The sequence below is a fragment of the Marmota flaviventris genome, chromosome 9 (genome assembly GCF_047511675.1).
Source record: "Marmota flaviventris isolate mMarFla1 chromosome 9, mMarFla1.hap1, whole genome shotgun sequence".
In the NCBI taxonomy this organism is placed as follows: Eukaryota; Metazoa; Chordata; class Mammalia; order Rodentia; family Sciuridae; genus Marmota; species Marmota flaviventris.
Window position 1 is genome coordinate 2,597,630 of NC_092506.1, and position 24,883 is coordinate 2,622,512.

Below are 24,883 nucleotides of genomic sequence, written 5' to 3' on the forward strand. Positions count from 1 at the left end.
TGACTTGCAGCTTTCCTCTGGCAGATTTTAGAATCTCATCTTGTCTTGTGCGTCTGACAGTGTGACTACACATGGCGGGTGAAGATCCTTCCGTGTCTACTTGGGGCCCTGTAAGCCTCCAGGACCTGGCTGTCTTATCATCTTTCCCAAAATCATACAGAACTTGTCTCCACTCTGTGGAGCTGCTGCGTACACGGGTACACGTGTGCCTTTATAATGACTCTCAAATAGCATGAATACCCACAGCAGTGTGGCTGGGTACCGTGGCACTCCGTTCCTGTCTTCTGAGGAACCTACCTGAATGACTTCCAAGATCAGATAAGTTTCCTGCCATTATTTCATTGAATGTGTTTCATGTCATTGGCTTCTCTTCCCTCACCTTCTGAATATGTGGATATTGAGACCATAAATGCTTTTTTCGTTCTTTCTTCTTCTTTTTCTTTTTTTTTTGGGGGGGGAGGGGGGATTGGTTGGGATATTTCGAAAGACCTGTCTTCAGATATTCTCTCTTCCACTGGACCTAGTCTGTTGTTCACCTATATTTTTATTCCCTTATGAATTTCTTCAAGATTGCTATTTAGTTCTTTCTAAAAATATCTACCTCGGGGCTGGGGATGTGGCTCAAGCGGTAGCGTGCTCGCCTGCCATGCGTGCGGCCCGGGTTCGATCCTCAGCACCACATACAAAGATTTGTGTCTGCCGAGAACTGAAAAATAAATATTAAAAAAAAAATTCTCTCTCTCTCTCTCTCCTCTTTCTTTAAAAAAAAATACCTACCTCTTTGCTGAATTTCTCATCGATATCCTACACTGTCTTCCTGATTTCATTTAACCGTTTGTATGCTCTTAGATCTCATTAAGCTTTTAAATAACACTTCCTTATCAGACACTCACACTGACTGGGGCAGGACGTGTTGCTAAGTTGTGCTCTTTTGGTGGCATCATATTATTTTGTGTTTGGCATGTGTGTTTTGTTTTTGTTTTTGATATCAGGGATTGGACCAAGGGATGTGAGACCACTAAGTCACGTCCCCAGTCCTTTCTATTTTGAGACAGGGTCTCACTAAGTTGCTTCGGGCTTCACTAAGCCAGCTGAGGCTGGCTTTGAATTTGTGATCCTCCTGCCTCAGCCTCCCAAACCACTGGGCTTACAGGAGTGTGCCACCAAGCCCAGCTTGTTCTGTTTTGTGTTCATGTTTCTGATGCTCTTATATTGTGATTTTTGCATCTTGTGGATTAGGGACCACACTTACTACAGCTTTATAATATAATTTTTAACCAGAAAGTGTGAAGCCTTTAATTTTGTTCATCTTTCTCAAGAATGCTTTAGCAACTCAGGGTCTTTTGTGATTGTATAAAAATTTTAGGATTGTATAAGAATTTTATAGGGATTGTATTGAATCTCTATATACTGCTTTTGGTAGTATGGATTTTCGACAATATCAATTTTTCTTATCCATGAACAAGGCATATTTTCTCATTTTTTCTAATCTTTATAGAGTTTTTAACAGTATTTCACAGTATCCAGCATGCAGTTATTGTGCCTCCTTAGTCTTACAGCCAGATTCTGGGAGGTCCAGTCTCTCCTTGCCTGTACAGTTGGTGTCACAGCCAGGAAGTCACTGCCAATCCAATGCAAAAAGGTCTTTGCCACGTTTTCTTCTGAGAGGTTTATGGTATCAGTTCTTACATTTAGATCTTTGATCCATTTTGAATGACTTTTAATGTATTTTGGAAGCAGAGGTCTCAACTTCATCCTTATGAACATAGATTTTCCAATTATTGTCTATTGAAACAAGCAGAGCTGGAGGATCACAACACCCGACTTCATATACTACACAGAGCTGGAGTAACAAGGCCCGCGTGGGTTCTGGACCGACACACAGACCGACAGTCTGTTTTGGAGCAGGTTCTATAAGCAGCTGTTAAATATTTACTATCGTGATAACTTAGGAACCAGCTTTTTTGGGGAAAATGTTCTACAGATTTTAGTTGATTCCATTTGATGACGTATGATATTTTTTAGGACTGAAGAGTCTTTGCTTAGTTTATATCTGGATAACCTGTCTCCTAGTAAGAAAGGTGTGTTGGAATCACCCAGTGTTATTGTATATCGGGGTCTATATGAGACTTTGATTTAAACAGTGTGTTTTATGTAGGTTACACCAATGTTTGAGGCATAAATATTTGTGACCATTTTGTCTTCTTGTGGAATTGTTCTCTTGACCAGGGTGGCATGACCTCCTTTGCCTCTCACTAATTCTAGCTTAAAGTCTGCTTTTTTTGAACGATAAAAGGCTACTCCCGCTTGTTTTCAGGCACCAATGGCATGGCATTCCAACGCCAATCCTTCCACCTTAGCCTGTGGTTGTCTCTGCCTATAAGTAAAAATCTCTTGCAAACAACATAGAATTGGGTCTGGTTTGTTGGTTTGTTTCAGCACCAGGTTTTGAACCCAAGAGTGCTTAACCACTGAGCTACATTTATTATGATAATGATAAAATTATTATTTTTATTTTGAGACAGGGTCTCACTAAGTTACTTAGGACATTGCTAGGTTGCTGAGACTGGTTTTGAACTTGCCCTCTCCTGCCTCCTCAGCCTCCCCCATGCCCTGGGAGTCCACAGTGCACCCTACTGTGCCGGGCTGGGTCGAGTTTTTGAAGCTGTTCTGCCAGCCTGTGTCTTTTGATTGGAGAGTTGAAACCACTTACGTTCAATGTTGTTATGGGAGATATGTACTAATTCCTGCCATTGTGATTTGTTTCTCACTTGCTGAGCTACTCTTCACATGAGATGTCTGTGTGTGAGCTCTGGGATTCGTTTTCATGTGCGTGTGGTATTTTGTTAAATATTTTCTATAGCGATAGCTAAGGAATCGTGAATTCTTTCAGCATTTGCTTATCTTGGAAGGTTTTGTTTCTTCTTCAGTTCTGAGGATAGCTTTGCTATATATAGCAATCTTGGTTGAAAGCTATTTTCTTGGGACTTAGAACATCATTCCAAGCCCTCCTGGATTTGAGAGTTTGGGTTGAGAAATCATAAGTTATTCTGATTGGCTTAACTCTAAATACGACTTGGTGTTTCACTCTTCTGATTTTTCAAATTCTGTGCTTGTTCTGTATGTTAGGCATTTGGATTATGATGCGTCACACACAGGTTCTTGTTTTCATCTTGTTAATCTGGGATTCTGAAAGCATCCTGTATCTGAGTGCCTATCGCATTCTCACGGTTTAGAAATTTTATCATTATTTCCCTGAAGAGGTCAGTCATACCATTAGTCTGCATCTTATAACATTCTTCTATTTCAGTGATTCTTAAACTTGGTCTCAGTGTGGTAACAGAGTTCATAGGCATTCTGGTCATAGCTACTTCTTCTCTTTAATACTAGCTGAATGTTCAAAGTGGCTGTTTTGTGTCCTGCCTTGCGGTTCTGTCTTTATTGATTGTGTCCTTCATTTCCAAGATGTCTGTCTGGTTCTTTTTCAGTATCTATCTCTACCTCCATATTTAATTTCTCATTCACATCCTGTACTGACCTCCTTCAATTATTCAGTTGTTTTCTGTGTTCTCTTGGAAATAATTGATCATTTTCTAACCATTCTTTTGAATTCTTTACTGGTATTTCAGCCACTTCCATATCTTTGTGGTCAGTTACTGGCCAATCATGAACTGTAGGAAGTATTGTGTTATCTTGCTATTTTGTGTATTCTTTTTATTCCATGTTGGGTTTTATGTCTCTGTTGGGATAGATTTCTCTCCTGCTCTTATTTCTGGTCCCTCAGAGCGGTGGTATCCACGACCTTCTGTTAATTGTGCTTTTGCTGTAGGAGTAAATGTCCAGGGAGGGACCTGAGGCCCCCGGCCAGTCCGCACTGTTCATTGTTAAGACAGGAAGGGAACTGATTTTTGTGGGCTGGCTTTCTATCCTGACTCTTTGCCTGATTCGTTTACCCTCACAGACTTTGGGAGGAATCTGTCACACCTGTGGTGGCTGTCCCTCCTTTCAGTCTGCGGCCTCTCTGTCTAGGGTCTGGTGGGATGTCCAGCCCTCTGCTGAACAGAGGGGACTGAAGGCGGCTGTCACCCTGCCTGATGTCAGAGGAAAGCCTGTGGTGCCCGCCGTTGTGGGTGATGTTCGCGGTGTTTTTCCACTGTGGCTTTTATTATTTAGGTATTTCCTTCTACTCTTTTCTAGGAGTTTTATGATTTTGTGGTTTCCACTTAGGCCTGTGATAATTGTGACTTAGTTTTTGTGAGAGTTATAAAGTCTGTCTAGACTGACAGCTTTTTCCACGAGGATGTTTAATTGGTTTTGTTTTTTTAACTACCGTTTGTTGAAAAGACCACTTTTCTGTGTTGTCTTGCTCTTGTTTATTACAGATGAGCTGAGTGACTGATGTGGCTCAAGACTCTGTTCTGTCCAGTCATCCACCTGTCCATCCTTTTACTAATCCTACACTCTCTCGGTTGCTGAAGCTTCACATAGACCATGACGATGGGGGTTGCCAATCTCCTTTCCCACTCATTCTGGACTGTGTGGCTTACTCTGTGTCTCTGTTTCTGCACGTGAACTGCAGTCAGTTTGTCAATACAGACAAAGTAACTTGCTGGAGTCTTGTTTAGGGTTGACTGAATGTATGTATCAGTCGGGATAACACGTTACAGCCCTGAGTTCACCGATTCATAGGTATGTGCTGATTCTCAATCAGTGTGGTCACCTGACTTCATGGATTGTATAGTTCTGCTAATACAGACCTACCTGTTTTTATACCTCAATGTTTTCATTTGGGGATGCTCATATAAATGACATAAACATGAGGAGCAGGGAGAGAGCCACCTTCAGTCCCCTCTGTTCAGCAGAGGGCTGGACATCCCACCAGACCCTAGACAGAGAGGCCACAGGCTGAAAGGAGGGACAGCCATCATAGATGTGCTCCTTGATCTTTTCACTTTAAATTCCACTTCTTGGTTTTGGTCTATAGGAAAACAACTGAACCCTACATATTAACTGTGTACGCTGCAACCTTGCTACAGTTGTCTCCCACTTCCAGGATATTATTTTATAGATTCTTTTGTTTTTTTACATAATCATGTCACTTCCAAACAGAGTTTTATATCCTTCCTCCCAATATCTGCACTCTTTCCTTGCTTTTGTGCTGCGGTATTTAGGACTTCAAGTAAGCTGCTGAAAAGCGTCATGGGTGGGGACTAGCCTGGCTTTGTCCTGATACAGTGGGGAACACCCAGCTTGTCGCCACTCATTATTATGTTAGCTATATATTTTTGTAGATATAATTTATCAAGTTGATAAATTTTCCTTCTATTTGTAGTTTGAGTTTTTATCATAAGCGGGTGATGGAGTTTTTTCATATCTGTTTTCTACATCGAGTGACATAATCGAGTGATTTTTTTTTTACCCACTGATATGATAGATGACAAGACCTGAATAGCTACTGCTCCACGAGCCCTGTGCACTGATATAGATCCAACCTGCTCAGAGTTTGTAATTCTTTTTATACTTTAATATGTTTGAAGTTGATATTTTGTTGAAGAGGTTTCTGGCATCTACATTTATAAGTTGATCTTTGTTTTCTTTAATATAGCTGTCAGGTTTTGGAATTGGGTGGAGGAGTTAGGAAGCACTGCCTCTACTTCTGCATTTTGAAAGAGACTACTGAGAATTGGTACAATTTCTTCTTTAAACGTTTTACAGTAAAACTATCTGGGAATGGTGCTTTGTTTGTTTGTTTTGAGATGTTTATTAATCGATTAAACTTCTTTAATAGGTGTAGGCCCATTCAGATTGTGTACTTCCTGTGAGACTTCTGGCGATTGTATCTTTCAAGAAATCGATCCATGTCATCCAAGTTACCAAACTAGTGGGGAATCCACAGTGATAACCTCTCTTTTCTTTCTGATATAATGACTCATGTCATCCTTTCCTTATTTTAGTTAACCTGGTCAGAGGACCTAACAGTTTGTCTGCTAAAACATCCCGTCTTGCTTCACTGAGTTCTCTGTGGATCTCCTGCTTTTGTATTGATCTCTGCCCTGATTTTTATTTCTTCTGGTTGCTTTGGCATTAGTTTGCTCTCCTCCTTCTAGTTCCCTAAACTGGGAGCATACATAATTGACTTTATATTTCTGTCTTCCTTATGTCTATGCTGATCTCTGTTTTTACTGAACCACATCTATTTTACATTATGATATTTTGTTAACATTCTTCTTTATGGGATTGGGGGTGTAGGTAAGTGATAGGCCACTTTGCATGTTTGAATTTATATCTGCAATTATAACTATGGTCTGTTCCTTGAAGACCCAGCTGGTCTTGGTTGTTTTAATCCCCTCTGACCGTCGGTCTGGACCACTGGGCTCATCGTGGTCCCTGACCTTGGTGGAGCATGGCTCCATGTTTGTGGCTGTTTTTTCTGTTGGTCTGGGCTTGGTTCCTGTTTTTTCTTCCATTTTTTATGCCTTTAGTTGTCTTCAAAACAAAATCCCATTTATCTGCTATTTTAAAACTTCTAGTACAAAAAGGCCTATGTTTTTCTTGTTCACTGTTGTCCCGGGGTTTTGTCGTTTAAACAGAAAAAAGATCTTCTCTGCCATCGTGATCCGCGCTTTATCCAGCTCTCCTTGGTGTGGAACTCGCTCTCGTACCTGCTGTGGATTCCTGGAGCCCGCTGCCCCGGGGTCCGACCTCTGCTCCTGTGAACCTGCAGGGCATCTTGCTGTCCCATCTCTCGGGCTGCATTCCAGGGTTCCGGGAGCCTGTCCTGAACTGCCTGTCCTCGGCAGGTTCCTCCTGGGGCCGCCCTAGGTGGTTCGCCGTCCACCTTAACCTTCACCTCACATACCACAGGCCTCTCCTGCGCACCAGGCTTCAACCTGTCTTCTTTCTGGCACCCTGGAGGTGAGTTCAGAGGCGAGCGCCGTCAGGAGACTCCGTCTATCAGCCTGCCATCTCCTCCTCGGGCCTGCGTTCTTTCTCTTCGTATCACCCTCTTTTTCAGTGCGCCCCCCCACCTAAGAGTCCTCCATGTCCTCAGGGAACGAGATGTTCAAACCAGAATTTTCACCATCAGGAGACCATCTTTTAATTGGGGGTGATGGCAGAGGTTTTCGCATTTTAACCTGCATTCTTTTTTGGGGGATTATCAATGAACGCTCAGACTCACCTTTCCTGAATATTTCTTCCTCAAAACACAATCTGAATGTGTCTCCTGATCTCACTGCCTTCCTGCCACTGCGCCAGTGGCCAGTTACAGAGCCGTCCAGCAAGGCCTCCTCTTCCCCAGAGGCACTGCTGAGGGCACCCAGGGTCTCCTCTCAGCAGAACTCGCATCACACTGGGGAGCCTGCTTTCCTCGCCCTTCTGGGGTACTTCTGGACGCTGGATGTCAGGCTCGGGTCCTTTGTCCCCAAGCTGGGGGACTGTTTCTGCCGCTGAGTCTGGTTCACATCAGTGGATCTGCACTCGCTCTTGACCTCAGATCATCTGGCTTCTAACCAACTGGACCTGATCTCTGGCTGTTTATCAGGAGGAGGGAGACTCTGGGAACCGTGCCTTCCTTTGCCACGTTCACTTCACTCAAGGTCTCGTCATCGCTCATGGCTCAGGGACACTGCTCGCCCAGCACAGAGATCCTTGCTCACCCTCCTCTGTGATGCCATCTTTGCCCTCAGGACGTGACAGAGCACACCCTTGTGTCCAGCAGCAGACTGTGCTGGGCCTCTCCCGGCCAGGCCTTCACGCGGGCTGACGCCTTAGGCCTTTCCTGGGTCCCCCCAGGTCTGTGCTGCAGGAGACCCAGTGCCCCTTCCTGTTCTCACTGCCTGTCTCCCAGCACGGCTTCTGTGGGGTGTGTCTCTACAGAGTGTCATAGAAGGGTCTTATCGTGTGGCCCCTCTTACCATGTGGGCAAAGGAAGGCAAAACCCAGGTCCCCCCTTCCCCCACGGTGTCCCCCTCTGGAATGTTCTCAGTTCTGTCAACACCAGCGGCAGGGACGCTGGTTTTACTAGCTGGGTCACAGTGGTCAGCCTCTACGTGGACGTCTTGTTCCCCACATACTTCAGCCTGCTCAGAACCATCTCAGTCTGTCAATGTTCTCTTTCCAAAGCCAGCCTAGTCCAGAACTGTGCTGTGTGACAGGACGTCAGAAATGCAGGCCTCCGGCTAGGTCCCACGGGCAGTGCAGTGTCGTCAGAAAGGCTGGACACTAGGGACAAGAAGGAAGGAAAACTGACTTCTTTTCCTGAATCTACCCCAGGAACAGGGAGGATCATAGATGGGACTATGGTACCGGGAACCCCGAGGAACGCGGGCCGGGACCTGCACTCCCGCGTCTGCATTACTGACCAGAAAACACTGTGTTCCCGAGAGTCGGAGTGCTAAGCCACCGTCCTGGGACAGGGGCCCCTGTGGCCTTCTGTGGTTTTCACTGGGCACTTCACATATGCCTCCTCCTTCCTTCCTTAGGTCTAAGTTGTACTTACATTTTTAACTCTCTGAAGTTGTTCCCTAGGTTTTCTAGTCTCCATTTTCAAACATTCCAGGTCCACTTTCAAACACGCATGCCGATCCGCGGGTGACGAGAGCTACAGTGACCCCATCCCTCCCTCTTGTCCCTTTCATCCCTGCTGCTGTTCCTTTCTCTTGGGTAAATATACATCAACAAACTCAAAAGTCCTACAGACACATCGCAGCCAGACCCACTGTTGCTGGGATTATTCAACAAAATCTTACATGTTAGGTCAATTAAGAACAAATAAAAAACCAGCAACCGAGCCCCCCCCCCACACACACACACACACACGAGGAAAAAAGGATCTGGCATTCACTATCCCTACTTCATACCCCCCACCCTTTTTTTTTTAAGTATATCTGAGTTTCTGACCCATATCACTTTCTGTCTGAAGAACTTCTAACGTGTCTTGCAAGAGGGACCCACTGGCCATGCGTCCCCCCTGGTCTGTCCGAGAAGGTGCGCCTGCCTTCTTCTGAAGGGCGTGTCAGCGGTGCAGAGGGTTAGACGGGGGTTTTGTGTTTCCACTCCACTAATTTGGCTTACAAGTTTCTGGAAGTCAGAGGCAGTTATCTGTGCTCTTTATAGATAAGGGCTGCCTCCCTCCACCTCTCGCAGGACTTGGTCTGTGTCTGAGATTTCCTGTGTCTGACAAGACGGGCCTGGGTGTCGGTTCTTGACATCTGACCTGCCTGGTGTCCTCCGCCCTCCTGGGCCTGCGGTTTGTCGTGTGACATGGATTCTGGGCTGCTGTCCTTCCCCACCGTTTCTCCTGTCCTCCTCTCCCCTCCTCTTTCTGGTATTCCCATTAGGCACGTCACACCTTGGGCTGTTCCAGGGCTCTGGGCTACTGGGCCGTTCCCCGCCCCCACCCCCCCCATTGTCCGGTGGCTCCTCCTAAGCCTTTGTTCTCGGCTGAGTCTTTCCTCAGCTCTGTGCAGCTAGTCCTGAGCCTGCGAGGCGCACTTCATGAGTTCCTGTTTTGACCCCCAGCGTTTTCTTTCCTCCTGGGGCCCCCAGCCCTGCGTCCCCTGCCCGCGTGTTCTGGGATGCCGCCTTCTTTATCTGTGAGAGTCATGAGCACATTAACCAGAGTCGTTTTAATTCCCAGACTGATTATCCTAACGTGTCTGTTCTGATGCTTGCTGTATGTTTTGCCTTTTAATGTGCCTGTGGTTATTAATGGGTGGACAGGACGTACTGGGTAAAAAGAGCTGCTGCTAAGAGGCCTTCAGGACACAGTGACAAGGGGTGGGTGACAGGAAGCACTCTAGTCCTAGGTGTGGGCTCCTGCGTGAACTCCCCGGTGTCCCTCCAGCTCTCTCCCCCTCCAGGGTGGCACCGGATGGCTAGCCTGAGCTGCACTTGGGGTCCCCCTTCTCCACACGGAAGCTGCCTTGGCCCGAGGTGGATGCTACACTGGCCACACGCTTGGGTGCTGTGAGTCTCCAGCAGGCTGGGCTCTGGGTAACTGATCTTCCCCGAAGGTGGACCTCTTTAGAAGTGAGCACTACACTGATTTCACGATGGCTCCTTTCCTCTTCCCCGCTGGAAGCTACAAGGGAATTTTTCTCCCATGTTTACTGTAAGGACCTGGTCAAGATCCTAGAGGTAATAACTCACGAAAGCTTGGATTCCCCACACCCCTCCCCACCAAAATATCCTGGGTCCCCCCGGAGTTTTGAACCCTCAGACTTGTCCACACCTCCCTCCAGCAATCCAGCTGCAGCCCGGGCTCTGCTGCCTCAGCAAGGAGCCCACAGGACTCTGTTCCAAACCCAGGATTCTCTGTATCCACCGTCTCCCCGCCGCCTGCCGCCGGGTTTGGGGGTCAATGGTTTTCCCTGTGACTTCACTTGTTAGAGATCTAAAAAGAGTTGACACTTTCTTTTAAAGATTGATGTGATTTTTTATTTTTATGTGGTGCTGAGGATCGAACCCAGTGCCTCGCACACGCTAGGTGAGCGCTCTACCGCTAAGCCACAGCCTCAGCCCCAAAGAGTTGACATTTGACGGGAGCAACGTAGAACACCCTGAATCCACAGCAATCTCGTCTGAACTTGCTCCATCACAGGCTCAGCACATCCACATCCCATGCAGCTCTCATCCCCTTGGGTGTTTCTGGCCTCACGTGCATCTTGATGCAGAACGTCCAATCCCTAGACCTGATCGTTGTTCTCGTCACATCTTTCACATGACTCGGGGAACAGAGGAGCTGTGAACTGAAAATACAATCGTGCAGTCTTCCACTTCTACCTCTGGAGTCACCCCCTCTGGAGCTCGGTAATCTGTGTGTGGTTTCAGGTTACTTTCTAGAGCCTTCTCATTCCAGCCTGAAGGACTCCTCAGGACTTCTGTAGAGCAAGTCTACTACAATGACTTCCCGGAGCTTCTCTTCATTTGGAAAGGTCTAGATTTTAAGTTTCTCCTTCACGTAGGAAGGATACTTTGCTAGGTATAAAATTCTTGGTTGACCCATTATTTTCTTCTCTCCGTCCTTGAAAACACTGTGGTCCTGCCTGCTCCGGGCCTCTGTGCCTGCTGGTGAGACCCAGACTTCACTCTCGCTGAGAGTCCCCGCAGGACGGCCGCGTCTCCGCCCCTCGCCCGGCTAGGCCGCCCCTCCCAACCCCCTCGGTGTCTTTGCCAAGAGCTCTCCTGGGTGCTTCGTGGAGGCGGCCTCTGTGCCTGCGCACCTGGGTTCACGACTCCCATCGACTCTGGGCCGCGGCAGCCACTGTCCCTTCCTTCTCACCCCTCGGATCCCAGGTCCCCGGCCTCTGCTGGGCTCAGGCCGGCTCATCCCGCCCCCTCCCAGGGCCAGGTCCGGCTTCACCCTTTCTCCTGGGTCTCATCTTGCTGACGCTCCCTGTTCTCCTGGTCTCCCTCTAGTTTCCTTCAGGCTCTGGCCATATTTTAGGTGGTTTATCTCGAGTCTTTGTCGAGTTTAAAGTTCAATGTCTGTTTCCTCAGGGACGGTTTCCTCTCCCCCCCCAAAAAAGTCTTTGTGATTGTCTCTCTGCATTCTCCGTGATTCTGTTTGAGACTGGACATTCCAGCTGTTGTCTGTGGTACCTCTGGACACTCGATCCTTTCCTACCTGAGAACCAGCTTTGCAGTCTGTCTAGCGACTCCTGGACTGTCCTTGGGAAGTCTGTGTTCTTATAATGACGGCAGAGACTTTCTCTAGTGCCAGGATCAGGGACAGGAGGGAGAAGGGACACCGGGTTCTCCTGCTCCCACAGCTGACTGCGCGGGGCTCCTCCACAAGGCGCTGCCCCAGCCTGTCCTAGCTTTCACTTCGGGTGACGGTGGGCAGAGCGGCGGCCGCGGTCGGCTTCCTCTGCGGGCGTCCATCCTGGGCAGCAGTGGCTTTACATGGGCACTGAGGATGGCCCCCTCTCTCTGACAAGCTCTGAGACTGTGCTCCCAGGCTGCTGGGGGTCTGCTGGGGGTCTCGAGTGCCGATCTTTCCCCAGGTGGCTGTGCCGGCCGACTCTGTCACCTCCGTTCCCAAGTTACCTCCAGTGTTTTCCGCCCTGAACGTGTCCCCTTGTCAGGCAGCCCCCAAACAACAGAGTTCTTTAAAGCAAGATCCGCTCTGCTCCGCTGGAAGTGGGGACTGGGACCACGTCAGAACACGGGCTGCCGGCTTCAGGGGCGCTGCGAGGCCGGGCAAGGACGACGCCACCGTGCTCTCTACCATTTTTAAGTTGCTCTCTCTGCTCTTGGCCCAATGTTCACTCGGGTGCCGCAAACCGCTGCCGGCTTTCGAGGGTGCTGCCGGGGGGTGGTCTCTGTGAAGGAGGCGTCTGCTGTTCTTACGAGGATCCTCTCACCATCCTCGTCATTCCCCAGGGCGCTGCAGCCTCCTCTGACTTCCCCAGTCCTGCTAGGGAAGGGGCCAGAAGGCTGCTGGGACCGGCTCGTCTCTCCTCTCGGGTCCCGTCTCCCAGTACTGCTGAGGCCTGGGCCGGGAGTTCCACGTCACTTGTGTGGGTTCTGTGCTCTCCCAGGGGGACAGTGGAGCAGCACGCTCTGGCTTCCCACCTGCTCAGCCTTCTCCTCGGTCTCCTGTCAACGCCCAGCAGGTCCTGTCAGCCAGGAGGTGCCCACTCCCAGCCTCTCCAGCCCCCTCCCCGTGGACGCCCCTCTCTGCCCCTGGGCGGTGGCCCTTGGCTCTTTGCTCACCTCCCAGTCCCCGCACGTGTCCTTGGGTGCCTCAGCACGTGGTGCCTGGGGACTTCTGGCAGTATCTTGCTGCTTCCTCCTGAATGCTCCGGAACCCCCCCCCCCCGCGACTCACTGTCCTGAGTCGGTTTGGGGAGCACAGAGCCTCATCAGGAATGCGCGTGCCAGCCACTCCCTGAGAAAGAGCGCCACAGTGGGCAGCTGGGGACCCACACAGAGCACTCCTGAGTTCTACCAGTGACAGAAGGGCTGGGCACTTATTGCCACTGAAGGCTGCACAAGGTGGGGGTTCACTTTCCACCCTTTGTGGCCTGGTTTGCATTGGGAAGCCTTCGCTGTGCAGAGGATGTGAAGGCTGAGGGTAGCAGTGCCTGAGGACACATGCCACCAGTGTTCTAGAGCCCGGGATCATGTGTCTTCCCCCGTGTCCTCAGTGCACACCTGGGCCCGAGCCTCTGGGGCTTACCCAGCAGCGGCCCCAGTCGGGTCTGTTTCCACAGCCATGTGCCCTCTGCCCAGGGGGACAGGCTGTGTCCTGGGTGAGCCTCATTCTGATTTCTTGGTGTTTTCTGATCACTGGGAGTTCCTCGAGGATTGACCAGTTTGATTCTGGGCCTACTGGTCCCAGGAGCACTGAGACCAGGAACATAGGGTCACACCATTCCAAGAACTAGTGCTCATGCTGAGGGGGTCCTGGCGGAGAGGCCCCCCTCCTGCACATGTTCCTGTTCAGACAGCAGGGCTGGGGAGCCAAGCTGAGCTGATTGCTTTTGACATCAGTTGTTAACATAATTTTGACGTTAAGCCTCCCCCCAGCTCTGGGGTGACTCTGACTCTGTCCAGGCTCTGGCTCGAGGAGCCATGGGGAGCCTCTCGGCCCCAGAGCTGGCCTGGCTGGAGGCAGCCTGGGAAGGGACCTGTGTTTCTCAAGCCCGCGCCCTCGGGGCCTGGGGGTGGGGCCCAGCAGATGTCTGGGTTTGGTAGCCAGGGCCTGGAGCCGGATGCGAGATGAGGCCTGCAACTCATTTCCCCGTTAAACATTCTGAGAACATCTGCACCGCCTTCCAAGGCTTCTCCCGCACTAATTGCCTTGATTATTGTGTGAAGTTAAGAACTGGCACATTTCCGCGATGCTGGAAGAAGGTGAAAAGATCGCTCTTAATTAGATTAAAAACATTTTTTTCTTCCTGTGTAATTTTGCCTTAAAAATCAAGGCCACTTTTTTGTTTTCTTCATCCAAAGACCTCCAGAAACTTTCCTCCCCACCTCTCCAGAGGTTTCTGGGGAATGTCCTGTGAGCTCAGCTCTTGGAGAAGATAGTGCTCAGCCCAGATTCCATTGTCTATTAAAGTTTCCTGGGGCTGCCTTGCTGCCCGGAGCCTTCCCTGAAACGTGTCTTGGGAGACCTGGACAGTGACATCCTGCAGCACGGACACGCGGGCGGTGGATTCAGTGGTGTGGGCGGCCGGGTCCTCGTGCCATTTCCTGGGCTCACTCAGGGCTGACTGTCCTCCTCAGCAGCCCCACTATTCAGAGCCCACCGTGGGCTCAAAGAGCCATTTCCATTCACTCTGAGGTCTGTGTGTGCGAGGCTGGTGCCCCAATTGCGAGGGGTCACTTGGGGGAGCAGGGTCCCCAGTAACTCAACTCGGGGGTTGAACAAAGCCCAGCGTGCTTCCTGGGATTTCCCAGGTCGTCCTGGACCCCGTCGGCTCAGAAGGGGCAGAGGGGTGGCTGAGCACTACGGCACCACCTGTCGGCCTCGGCCTGGGAGCCCCTTCCCCAGGGCCCTCTGGCTCCCAGGTGCTGGGACGGGCCTCGGCCTACTCCTTTCCCACCAGCCTTTCCTTCGCCACCTGGGCCTCCGAGGCCCGGCAGGGGCTGTCCAGAGACATTCAGCTCTTCTGTAACCTTGACTCACGCTTCAACCCCAAGTCGGTCCCACGCACTTGGTAACAAATGACAGAACCCCAACTCAAAACTAGCTTGAGGACCAAAGGGACAGGTTTGGGCTCACACATCTGGGCCCAGCTGCTCCACACAGCGGGACCCCGGGGACCGATGACCTTGCCCTCTTCCCATTCCACGCTGTCCCCACTGTTTTTTCTCTTGCCCTTGCGCACCCTTCTCCGTCTACTGGCCCCAAGACGCAGCTGGTCCTCGTGCAGCTACCTCCAAGGGGGGCAAGTGGACACCAGCTTGATTCGGCAAGCACGGCACAGGGGCCATCTCCTCCCCGACACGTCCAGCCAGAACCTGAGCTAGGTTTCCACTGCCCCAACCAGGGTACGCACCACCTCGATGTGCAGCTGGGCCTCTGCCGGCCCAGGCTTGGTCACCCAGCCCACCTTGGCGATGGCCAGGGGGCAGAACCCTGCCCACTAGGAGCGGGAGAGGAGGAGCCCCAGGGAAGATTCGAGAAGCTGTTTCCAGAAGCCAGGGCTGGCTGCTGGGCAGGCAAAAACAACAGGTGTCCACTTCAGCAAGGTATTTCCCAGGCGGAACCGGCGGCCAGCTGTGGACATACGTCTCACCCACCCTCACCCACTCCTGGCAGCTGCTGTGGGAATGGCCTTTCCACTCTCTGTCCACGTCCCTCACTGCTCGCCTCTGAGTGGAGGCACAGGTGGTGGCGGGGCTGCCCTGGCTCAGGGTCTGAGTCGGGCACGGGCAGCTGGCACAGGCTGTGGGGCTGCGGCTCAGCGACGTCACGCAGGGCCTGGCTGCAGCTGTCCGGATGCCCTAGGGAGGGCTTGTCCCTCACGGTGCAGGATCGACAGGGCTTTGGGAATCAACCAAGAAGGGGAGCTTTCTCGAGGGGGCCAGGGACGGGGCCTCTTTTGGGGAGGACGGAGGCAGCTTGTTTATCCCCGTGGGGTGAGCTGGCTCAGGGAACTGGCCTGTGCCAGGCACTGGAGGGACGTGGAAGAGGCGCCAGGCCAGGTTCCTGTGCCAAGGGCCAGGCACACATAAGCCCCACAGCCATGCAGGGGAGGGGGCAACCTCCGGAGCCCTGGAAAGCCTGTGGGGGAAGAGGGCTTGGGTTACACCTGAGAGATTAAGCAGGATTTCAGTCATTCAGGAGGAGGAGGGCAGGGGGTGAGCAGCTGTGTGAAGTTACTGGGAAGGGCCCAGCAAGAGACCAGCAAGCCCCCACAGCGGGCAGCAGGGCCTTAGGGCACGTCAGCCTTCTGCTGGCGTCTTCCGAGCAGGGTGGGGCTGGGAGCACAACGTGGAAGAAGTGAGGCCAGATGCTGCTGGGATCAGACCTCGGAGAGCTTCATGGCCGAGAGTCCTGTGAGCGAGCCACGTGGGCAGCGTGAGGCAGGAGGAAGAAAGATGCTCTAGTGTGTTCTGCCGTGCCTGGGAGCAGGCTCGGACGGGAAGATTCCACCCCTAGGTGTCCTGACTTGTGAAATGTCCTCGCTGCAGGAGGGAGGGAGGGAGGGAGGGTGCGCGGAGTCCCTGCCCAAAGACCATGCGGCTGGAGCTGTGACGTTTCCTTCCAGTCTTTTTTCTGTGCTCATATTTTCTCTCAATAAAATGCAGGTCACCCCACTAAGCAGGCCCACTAGCTGAGGGGAGAGTGCTGAGCCTGGTTCCGGTTCTCCTGAGAGGGTGAGGCTTGGCAGCTGGCAGGCCCAGCTGGGCCACGCCTGGGCTGCACCGCCATCCCAGACCTCCCATTTTCCTAGAAAACAAAATTGTTTTGTTCTGCCCTGAAAACTTAGGCCCAGATTCTGGCCTCGACAAGGCGCAGGCAGCCAAGGAATGAAAGCATCAAAACTGGGACTGTCTTAGGAAAGTGTGACTTCACTGTCACCGGGAGCGGTGCTCTTCCCAGAGCCAGGCACTCTGGCTGGTCCTGCAGGGAGCACCTGGCATGCTCCGGTGCCCCTGCGGGTCTGGGTGTCCAGATGTGCTGCCCAGCCACATTCACACGGCTCGGCTGTCTCTGTGAGAGGCTGGCCGTGGGCTCCCCTGAGGTGGGGTGACCAGCGGGGCCTCTTGGGCACAGCGCTGCACCTGAGCCCTTGCCCCAGGTGGCAGCACTGGTGGGGGGCAAGCTCCTGCCCAGAGTCTGCTCTGGCTGTGGGGGCAGGTGGCGGTCTGGACACTGCTCCCCATGAAGGAGGTACACACCCCACCGACCACACACACACACACACACACACACACACACACACACACACGCCTGGCGGGCAGGAGCCTCTCCTTTTGATTTCGAGAACAACCCTGCGGTGCCCCTCTCCCTGACCCTCCTGCAGGGGCCCCTTGTGCCGTTCCCAGGATTAAACCCAAGAGCGCGCATTCCTCCCTGGCAGGTGCGGGCCCCACCCGCTCCGCAGCCAACCCATGTGCACATTTGAGTTTCCTAAACCCAGGGCTGGGCCCTGCTCAGGAGCTGAGAGGCTCACCCTTGGCCCTCGGGCTGCAGGGACGGCACTCCTTGTCCTGGTGTTGGGACAGCGGTCCCCCAGCCTCCACTCGGCCCCTCCCTGCCCTGAACAGAGTGATGCAGACCTTGAAATATGCACTTGTGTTCTTTTTCTTTCTTTTTTTCCAAAAGAACATTGGAATCCTGGATGAGGTTTTAGTCCCGTCACTTGACAACTGTATAATATAACGCAGGGTCCTTGAATCTCAGCCCCGAGTCTCTGGATGGGGGTGGGAACAGGCTCCCGCCAGGCCCCAGACCTGCAGGCCTTGAGTGCGCGCACATTCCTTGAGGCTTACCGGTCCTTCCCTGGTCTCTCTGAGGATGTCCTGGGCACGGAGCCTTTCACTCGGAGCCCTTTCCCGGCTGTGACTAAGTAATGTCTGTTCAGTTTCCTGCTGGAAGCCTGCCGCTGGCCCCCACGGCCGGGAGCTCCTGCGTTTATTTACATTTCCCTGATTGCTATTCAGGCACGACACCTTTCCACATGCTCTCAGCCTCCTGCTTGGACCCCTCTTTTCTGATGTGCTATTTTTTGGGTCTGTTACCATCTTTTATTAGGTCATTCGTATTTTTCTTATTAATTTGCAGGAGTTCTTTGTATTTTGTAGGTATGCTTTTGAGGTAGTGTTTAAGATACACTTGGACAATCAGCTCTTACTGATAACACAAATTAATAACTCTTGCTGTTAAAAAAAAAAAATGTCCTTCCTAGCCCTGAGGTCATGAAGACGATGTTCTACATCCAATCATACAGGCTTTATGGTCACACTCTTCATATCAGGTCTCAATCCCCTGGCCAATCGTGCCCTCTTGGTGTGTGGCAAATTAAGGGTCCAGTGTGACATCTCCCTGTGCACTCAGCCAGCTGCCCCGGCCGTCTGACTGCAACATCGATCTTCCTCCCATGCCCCCTGTGCCACCCCGACAGCACCACCAGCAGCTCCTACCTGATGCTCAGTCCTGCCCTGTGGCCTGTCCTTCTCCCCTGCATCCACGGTGCAGTTGTGATCACCACTGCTTTGGGGGAAGTACTGATGTTGGGTAAAACACAAGTTCCCTGCCTTGTTCTTTAGTGTGTGTGAGTGTGTGTGCGTGTGTGTTACCAGGGATTGAACTCAGGGGCACTAGACCACTGAGCCACATCCCAGTCCTATTTTGTGTTTTATTAGAGACAGGGTTTCACTGAATTGCTTAGGGCCTCACCATGGCGGAGGCTGGCTTTGAACTTGTGGTCCTCTTGTCTCAGCCTCCCCAGCTGCTGGGATTACAGGATTACTGCCCTGTTCTTGAAGAGCTTTGCCAATTCTTGGCATTTTAGAATTACAAGATCTTGGAATCAGCTTGCCATGGTGCTCACACACAACCCTTGGGACTGTCGGGTGTTTTGTTTGGGGGATTTAGAGAGAGAGAGAGAGATTAGCTCTAAGGAGAATCTCCCAGCCTCGAGGCCCCAGCAGTGAAATGAAGGCACAGCGCCCCCCTCACGTTTCGTCCTATGCGTTTCTCAGAAGTGCTCATGTTTCTCCACATTTCTCCCATGTCTTTGGGTACTCAAGATCCATTGGTACTACTGTAGGTTGGTTTTGTTTTTTCACTCTATTTATTTATATACGTGTGTGTGTATAAAGATATCAAACCCTTTTCATTTACATGAGAGGCAAAAGGTGCTGGAGCTACCCTATCCCTTTCATCAGCTCGCCTTAGCATCTCCCATGGCCACGGTGCACTGGCCAGACCAAGAAACCAGCCCTGCACCCCCACTGAGCTGCAGCCCAGCGCTTCTCTAGCTTGAGCCCTGACGTCTGAGCCAGGACCGTCACCACCTGTGCTCCGCAGGCTCCCTGGTCTCCTGGGATCTGTGAGGGCCCAGCCTTGCTTCTCACGCCCTTGACACTTGGGGAACACCAGTCCAGGGCAGTGATGCCCGGGTGGGTTTGCCCGGTGCTGTCTCGGGATTGGCCTGGGTTCTGGGTTTGAAGAAGGACACCCCGGAGGCCAGTGACCTTTCTCCCTGGGTCGCGTCAGCGTGGTGTATCGCTGCTGCTCCTGACCTGTGCCTGGGGCAGTGTGGGCCAGGTCCTTCGTGGGACTAGGCCATCTCCCCTTTCCACCCGGTCCAGCCCCTGCAGCTGCCACCTCAGGAGAGCACACAGAACCGTGGTGGGTGCCAAGCGTATTTGGGGAGACACTTTGAGGTTTGACCTACAATCTCCACATTCACCTGTGGATCTTTCCTACAGCCAATGTCACCGCGGGCGTCTCTCTTCTTCATTCCTTTTAAACCAATTCTCTGAAATGCCCCCCGAAGCAGGGTCTGCCCTCTCCTCCGGCTGTTCAGGGGTCTGTCCGCCTGGACTCAAGAACATGTTTTTGAGTCCTGATCCCACACTGTTGCTTGTTGCCCACCTCCTCCTGGCTTCAGCCCCCTCTGGCCACATGTCCTGTGGACAGGCTCTGTCCTTTTGGGGTTACTCCTTCTGAGCATCTCCTTTCTTTCCAGGCTGCCCTTCGTTTCCCCTGTGCCCGCCCACTCCTCCTGGCTCCTTTCAGTGGAGGACTGATAGTGTCTAGAGACCACAACCCGGGCACTGGGTGTGCCCGTCACTGCAAGGGCACCACTGCTCCGGCCTCCTCATGGAGAGAGAGAGAAAGCACACATCTGTGCCTGACCTGGGCACACACACCCACACTTCTGCATCCATCCCGTGTCTTTGGGAAGCTAACTCGGAGCTCACACTGCCGTGGCTGACCTCTACCCCATGCGCGGCCCTGGCTCCTGTTATCTAGGATGTTTACTGTTTGTACGACCCTAACGTACGTTTCCAGTTCACTGAGCTACGGGTCTGGGAAAGGGACCACCAGGTCATGCGGCTGTGCAGGCTACAGGAAACTGCTGGACCTTCTGCAGGTGGCTGGCTGCCTTGCACTCGGCCAGCACAGAGGTCCTCGTGAGTGCTCACAATGGCCAGGTGGGGGGTGTTCCTTTGGGCTTCAGCATTCTTTTAAAGCTGTGGCGGACCTCACGGTGGTTTGAATTTGTATTTCCACAATGACTACTGATGTGGACTAAGCATCTTTTTTATGTGCTTATTTATGATACAATTTTTATATTGATTGTTTGCTTTATTCCTGCTAAATCATAAGCATCCCTTATGTTTTCTGGTACTAGCCCTTGACTCAGGAAAGTGATATGCCAATATTTTCTCCAAGACCATGAGCAGTGTCTTTCACAGTGCACAACCTTTGTTTGTGGTAAATTCCAATTTTTTGATTCTTTTTCTCTTATGGGTTGAACTTTTGGTGTAGTGTTTGAAAACTCATTGTCAAGGTCCCACAGATTTTCTCCTGTTCCCTTCAAAAACATCTTATAGTTCTGAGTTTTATTTTAGACTCATTCTTCAGGTCGTATGTAGTACCTTTTCATTCCTCACATGAGGATGACCACCACGCGGTGAAACTCACACTGTAGTAACACACGTTCAACTTTGGTTAGGAATGAACTTAAAAGGCAGTTGTACTGTTGAGCTATGAGGACATCTTCGTTTTTCATAAAGCCAAAGATATATCATCATAAAAAGACAAAGACCTTTTCTACGATAACACAACTGAGGTCCAAAAGCCCCAGAGGGGACTGAGAAAGTGCCTGTCCCTCCTACGTCAGAGGATTTCCTCCAGTGTAGACATTTCCTAAAAAGGGAGACGCAGAGATGAGCGAAGGACATGAACAGGCAGTTCTGAGAGGAGCCCGCAGCCACCAGGCCCAGAAAGGCACCCGGCACCTGGGCCTCGCCCGCTCGCTGGGCCTCACCAAGGGCAACGACAGCCGTCGTGGACAAGGGGAAATGGGGAGGCGTCGGGTGCCACCAGCAACACTGACTGAAACAGCGGAGGACACACTCTCCTCCCCCACTCCCCCACCCCCACGTGACAGCTTCTGAGAATGAAGGAGGTTGTCACTGTCCGCAGGAGGGGCCTAGATCTACGAGGCCTGGGCACCCCACACACGGAGTGGGCGCGTTCACGCCGTAGGTCTAGGCCGAGGAGTCGTAGGGTGCACGTCCACGCCCCTGGAGAAACATAAGAGGAGCGTGGGGGCACAGTGGCAGGGACAGAGCAGCGTCCCCTGCAGGTGCTGCTGTAATGAGCAGAGGGGCGGCAGCTTGGGATCCAGCCGGCGGTTCACACGGGGACCGCTGGGGGAAGCCCCTGGAAACCTCTGAACTGCCCCAGCTCTCGGGTGCACTCACTTCTTTTGCAATAAGATCTTTAAGAAAGGGTAGGCTGAGCCCAAGCACTGACCGGTTCAGAGGCTGCCGCACACAGTGACCGGAGCAGGGCTCTGCGCACCCACATCACCCTCCAGTTCCTGGCCTACAGCGGCGGTGTGTGCGCGACAGCGTGGCCGTGGGCATCCTGCCTCACTAGACCTGCGCCGGCCCTCTCTTCCTGACCCAGCCGGCGGGCGGGTGTAAGGCTGGGGAGAGGCCCGGAACTCGTGGGCTCAGCCCCACGCTGAGAAGTCACTGGCCATTACCATCCTGGGGCACTGAGGTCACCCGCTCGCCCCCACCCCTCCCCAGCGCAAGCCTGATGGTCGAGGTCCCTGAGCGCCAGGGCCCAGGAGCTCACAGGTCTCCACCCGCACAGCAAGGTGGGGGTGGCCCTTCGAGCTCAGCCTGTCTGGGGAGGCCTAATGGTGTCCGTGTCCCTTCTCCACAGTGAGGAAGAGCCCCTCGCTGCTGGAGGTGAGCCCGGCCCACTTCCTGAGAACCAGCAGCTTTGCCGAGGACCTGGACCTGGAAGGGGAGACGCTGCTGGCCCCCATCACCCACGTGTCACAGTGAGTGCCCACTCGCCCAAGTCTGGGCCCGAGGGGCTGGGCTCAGAGGGGCACCTTGGCACCGGGGAAGACATGCTGGCCTGCCAGCACGCAGCACCCTCCCCGCCCTCGGGAGCCGAGGGCCACCGCTGCCAGGAGGGCAGGGACAGTGCACTGCATCGGGGACGCCACACGATGGTTTCCCACTGGTCTCTGCGCCCTGAGCATCGCAGAAGATCGTCTTTCTCTCCTAGTCCCTTCCCTCCCCTGCGGAACCCTGGCCAAAGCCATGGAGTTGTGGGTGCCATCTGCCAATTGTCACTGCTGACCCCAGGGGCTCCTTCAGGTACAGCAAATGGCTGACTTCCCACACCTCCCAGCTGGCCGCCCCCGGGCACTGCCGGCCCGGGACACACCCTGAGTTACCGCTTCCCCCCGGCCTTTTCCCGGCACCCAGACCATGCTGCGGTTCCCCTGAGACAGGCGACTCGGGACTGCCACCGAGGAAGCCTGTGGGGACACCATGCAGTGGGGTGGGTGGGTGCTCAGGCCTGTTGGGGCACCACCCGTCGGGCAGTCCCCCGCAGGAGCGCCACTCTCAGCCCTCAGGGGTGGCTTGCTGGCTCTCCGCTGCTCTCCTGGCTCCGCAGTGAGGGTGCGTCTTCTCCTGGGGCTCTCTGGGGTCGGAGGTTGTCCCACCCTGTGTGCACCTTCGTCACACTGTGGCCCAGGACCTCTTGCTCCTGCCAACAGCCAGGCAGGTAGCTGGGTAACTGGGAGCCACAGTGCTGGGGTCTGCTCGAGTGACCAGCGGCTGGCAGGACCAGGCAGCCAAAGTGAGGCCAACCCAGGAAGACAGGCCACCTTCCTAGGCCACCCAGGCCCACAGCGAGGTTGACAGTGCCCCACGGCTAGCTGGACATGGAGAGGGAGTTTCCTGGGCTCAGAGGAGGCCACAGGTCCCTGGAAATCAGGGTGACTCCACCTCCAAAGACAGAGTGACAGGCCGGCTGGGTAAGCGGGCAGGAGTGGGTTGTGGGCAGAGGGGCCAGCAGACAGGTGGGCAGACACAGCTGGCCCCAGAGGCAGAACAGCGGCGAGTGCTGTGCTCAAGGCTCAGTCAGCCCAAGGTGTGAGAACCCAAAGTGACAGACTCTAGAGTTGAAGGGCGGTGTGTGTCACGTGGGTGTCAGAGGCCACTCAGGAATGGGGACAGCCAGGAGGACACTGGAAACTCCAGCAGGCCAAAGATGCACTTAGGCCTCCAGGGCCACTCAGTCTCCCCCTCTTGTCCTCGTGACCACTCCTCTCTGTGGACACCCATTCCCCTTTGCTCCCCCGGCACAGACCAGACCCCAGATGCAGGGCCATCGCTCGCCATCCATTCCCTGGATAGTCATTCTTGCCAGCCCCTGGGCACCTGCATCCTTGGAAGTCAGGGGCTGTCACTCTCAGGTGGGGTCCCAGCTGGAGGAGCTAGGGCACAGGCACAGTAGGGTCCTGTTCCAGGGACCCAGGGCCATGGGCCTGGCCAAGACCCCACCCCACCCTGGGGAGCAGGCAGGCCCAAGTGGGCACAGGGTGGACGTGGGCGTGACCACCTTTGCGCATCCATGGGGCTATGTCCCCTGGCTCTCGCATGGCCTGCCTGGCCACGCATGCCTGACACTCAGCTAGGGTCCTGCGGCCCCAGCTGAGTGAGCTCCTGTGGGCAGCCGGGCACACACCTGGTGACAGGGACCTGAAAGGGGCAGAGTGGGTGGCTGCCGAGAACCAGACCCGTCTCTCTTCCGCACTCTCCTGCCGCGCTGGGCAGCCCCAGCACTCAGCTGAAGGAGTAAACAGACACGTGTTGTCTCCCTCTCCAGCTCTCCCTCCTGCAGGGCCCGGCAGGTGAGGTCACTGCAGCCTGGACGTTGGGAAGCTCCCTGGGGCTGGGCGAAGCCTCTTTGGTTTGGGGGCTCACAGACCTGGCGTAAAACAGGGAGTTGCTAGTGAGCAGGGACTGGGCACAGGCTTCTGGGGGACAGAGTGGCTCCGCCGACCCCATCCGCTCACCACGCAGCCCCGGGGCCCTGGCCGTGCCCACACCTCTCTCCCTGAGACTGATGGGCTGGAAGGGAGCCCCTCTGCCTCAGGCTCCCCGACTCCTCCACCCAAAGCCTTGTTCTGGGGCTTCTGAAGGGCAGGCGTGAACCAAGCAGGGAGTGGGGCCTTTGTGGGTAGCATGTGGGGACCTCCAAGGGGATGGGGGACCCCATCAACAGCCAAGATGAGTTCCCTGAATCCTGACCTACCTGCTGTCCTCTCTGAGGGCCCTGGCAGGACAGTGGGGACTACCACTCTGTACTTGACATTTGGTGTCTCACATGTATGCACGGCCATCAGAACCCCATGGCCTGGTGTCTCCTCAGTCATCCCTGCCTCGGGGAGTCCCCCAGGCTGCTCCTAGGCTGGGTGGCCTCTGCCTCTGGTCCTAAGAACCAGCTCCCTGAACCCTTGGCGTGGGGCTGGGCCCTTGTGTGTCCCCTTGTGACCTCTCGCTCTCCATCACACCAAGGCTGCAGACAGGGTGACCCCAGGGCGACCACTGCAGCATGGAGAGCCTCCTAGCCCTGGCAGAGGACATGGGCCAGACCTTGCAGGACCTCCCACAGTGCTGACACAGGCCCGGGCCCCAGCGGCTCTGAGCTCAGAGCCGTGTGCAGTATGGCCTGGGTGAGCTGCTCTCACCACCACTCTGCAGTCCCCCACAGGGCTCCTGAGCCAGCCAGGGCTGGCCTGGAACCTCACCAGTTGTACCTGGACACCCAAGCAGGACGGCCCCAGAGCTCAGGCTACCGCTAGCCCAGCGCCTGCGCCTGCCGGGCCCTGCGACAGGTCCTTGCGTGACACTTGGCCCC

The 24,883-nt window shown here is 53.6% G+C and overlaps 1 protein-coding gene across 3 annotated transcripts in view; it reads left to right on the plus strand.

Annotated features, from left to right (window-relative positions):
- The window catches only part of Kcnq1 (potassium voltage-gated channel subfamily Q member 1), a 286,879-nt gene that overhangs the window by 117,407 nt on the left and 144,589 nt on the right, over positions 1-24,883 (plus strand). For all 3 annotated transcript variants that reach the window (XM_027944516.3, XM_071615956.1, XM_071615957.1), the window contains one exon: positions 21,881-22,001. In XM_027944516.3, the coding sequence (XP_027800317.1) occupies positions 21,881-22,001 (121 nt within the window). The remainder of the gene's footprint in view (positions 1-21,880; positions 22,002-24,883) is intronic.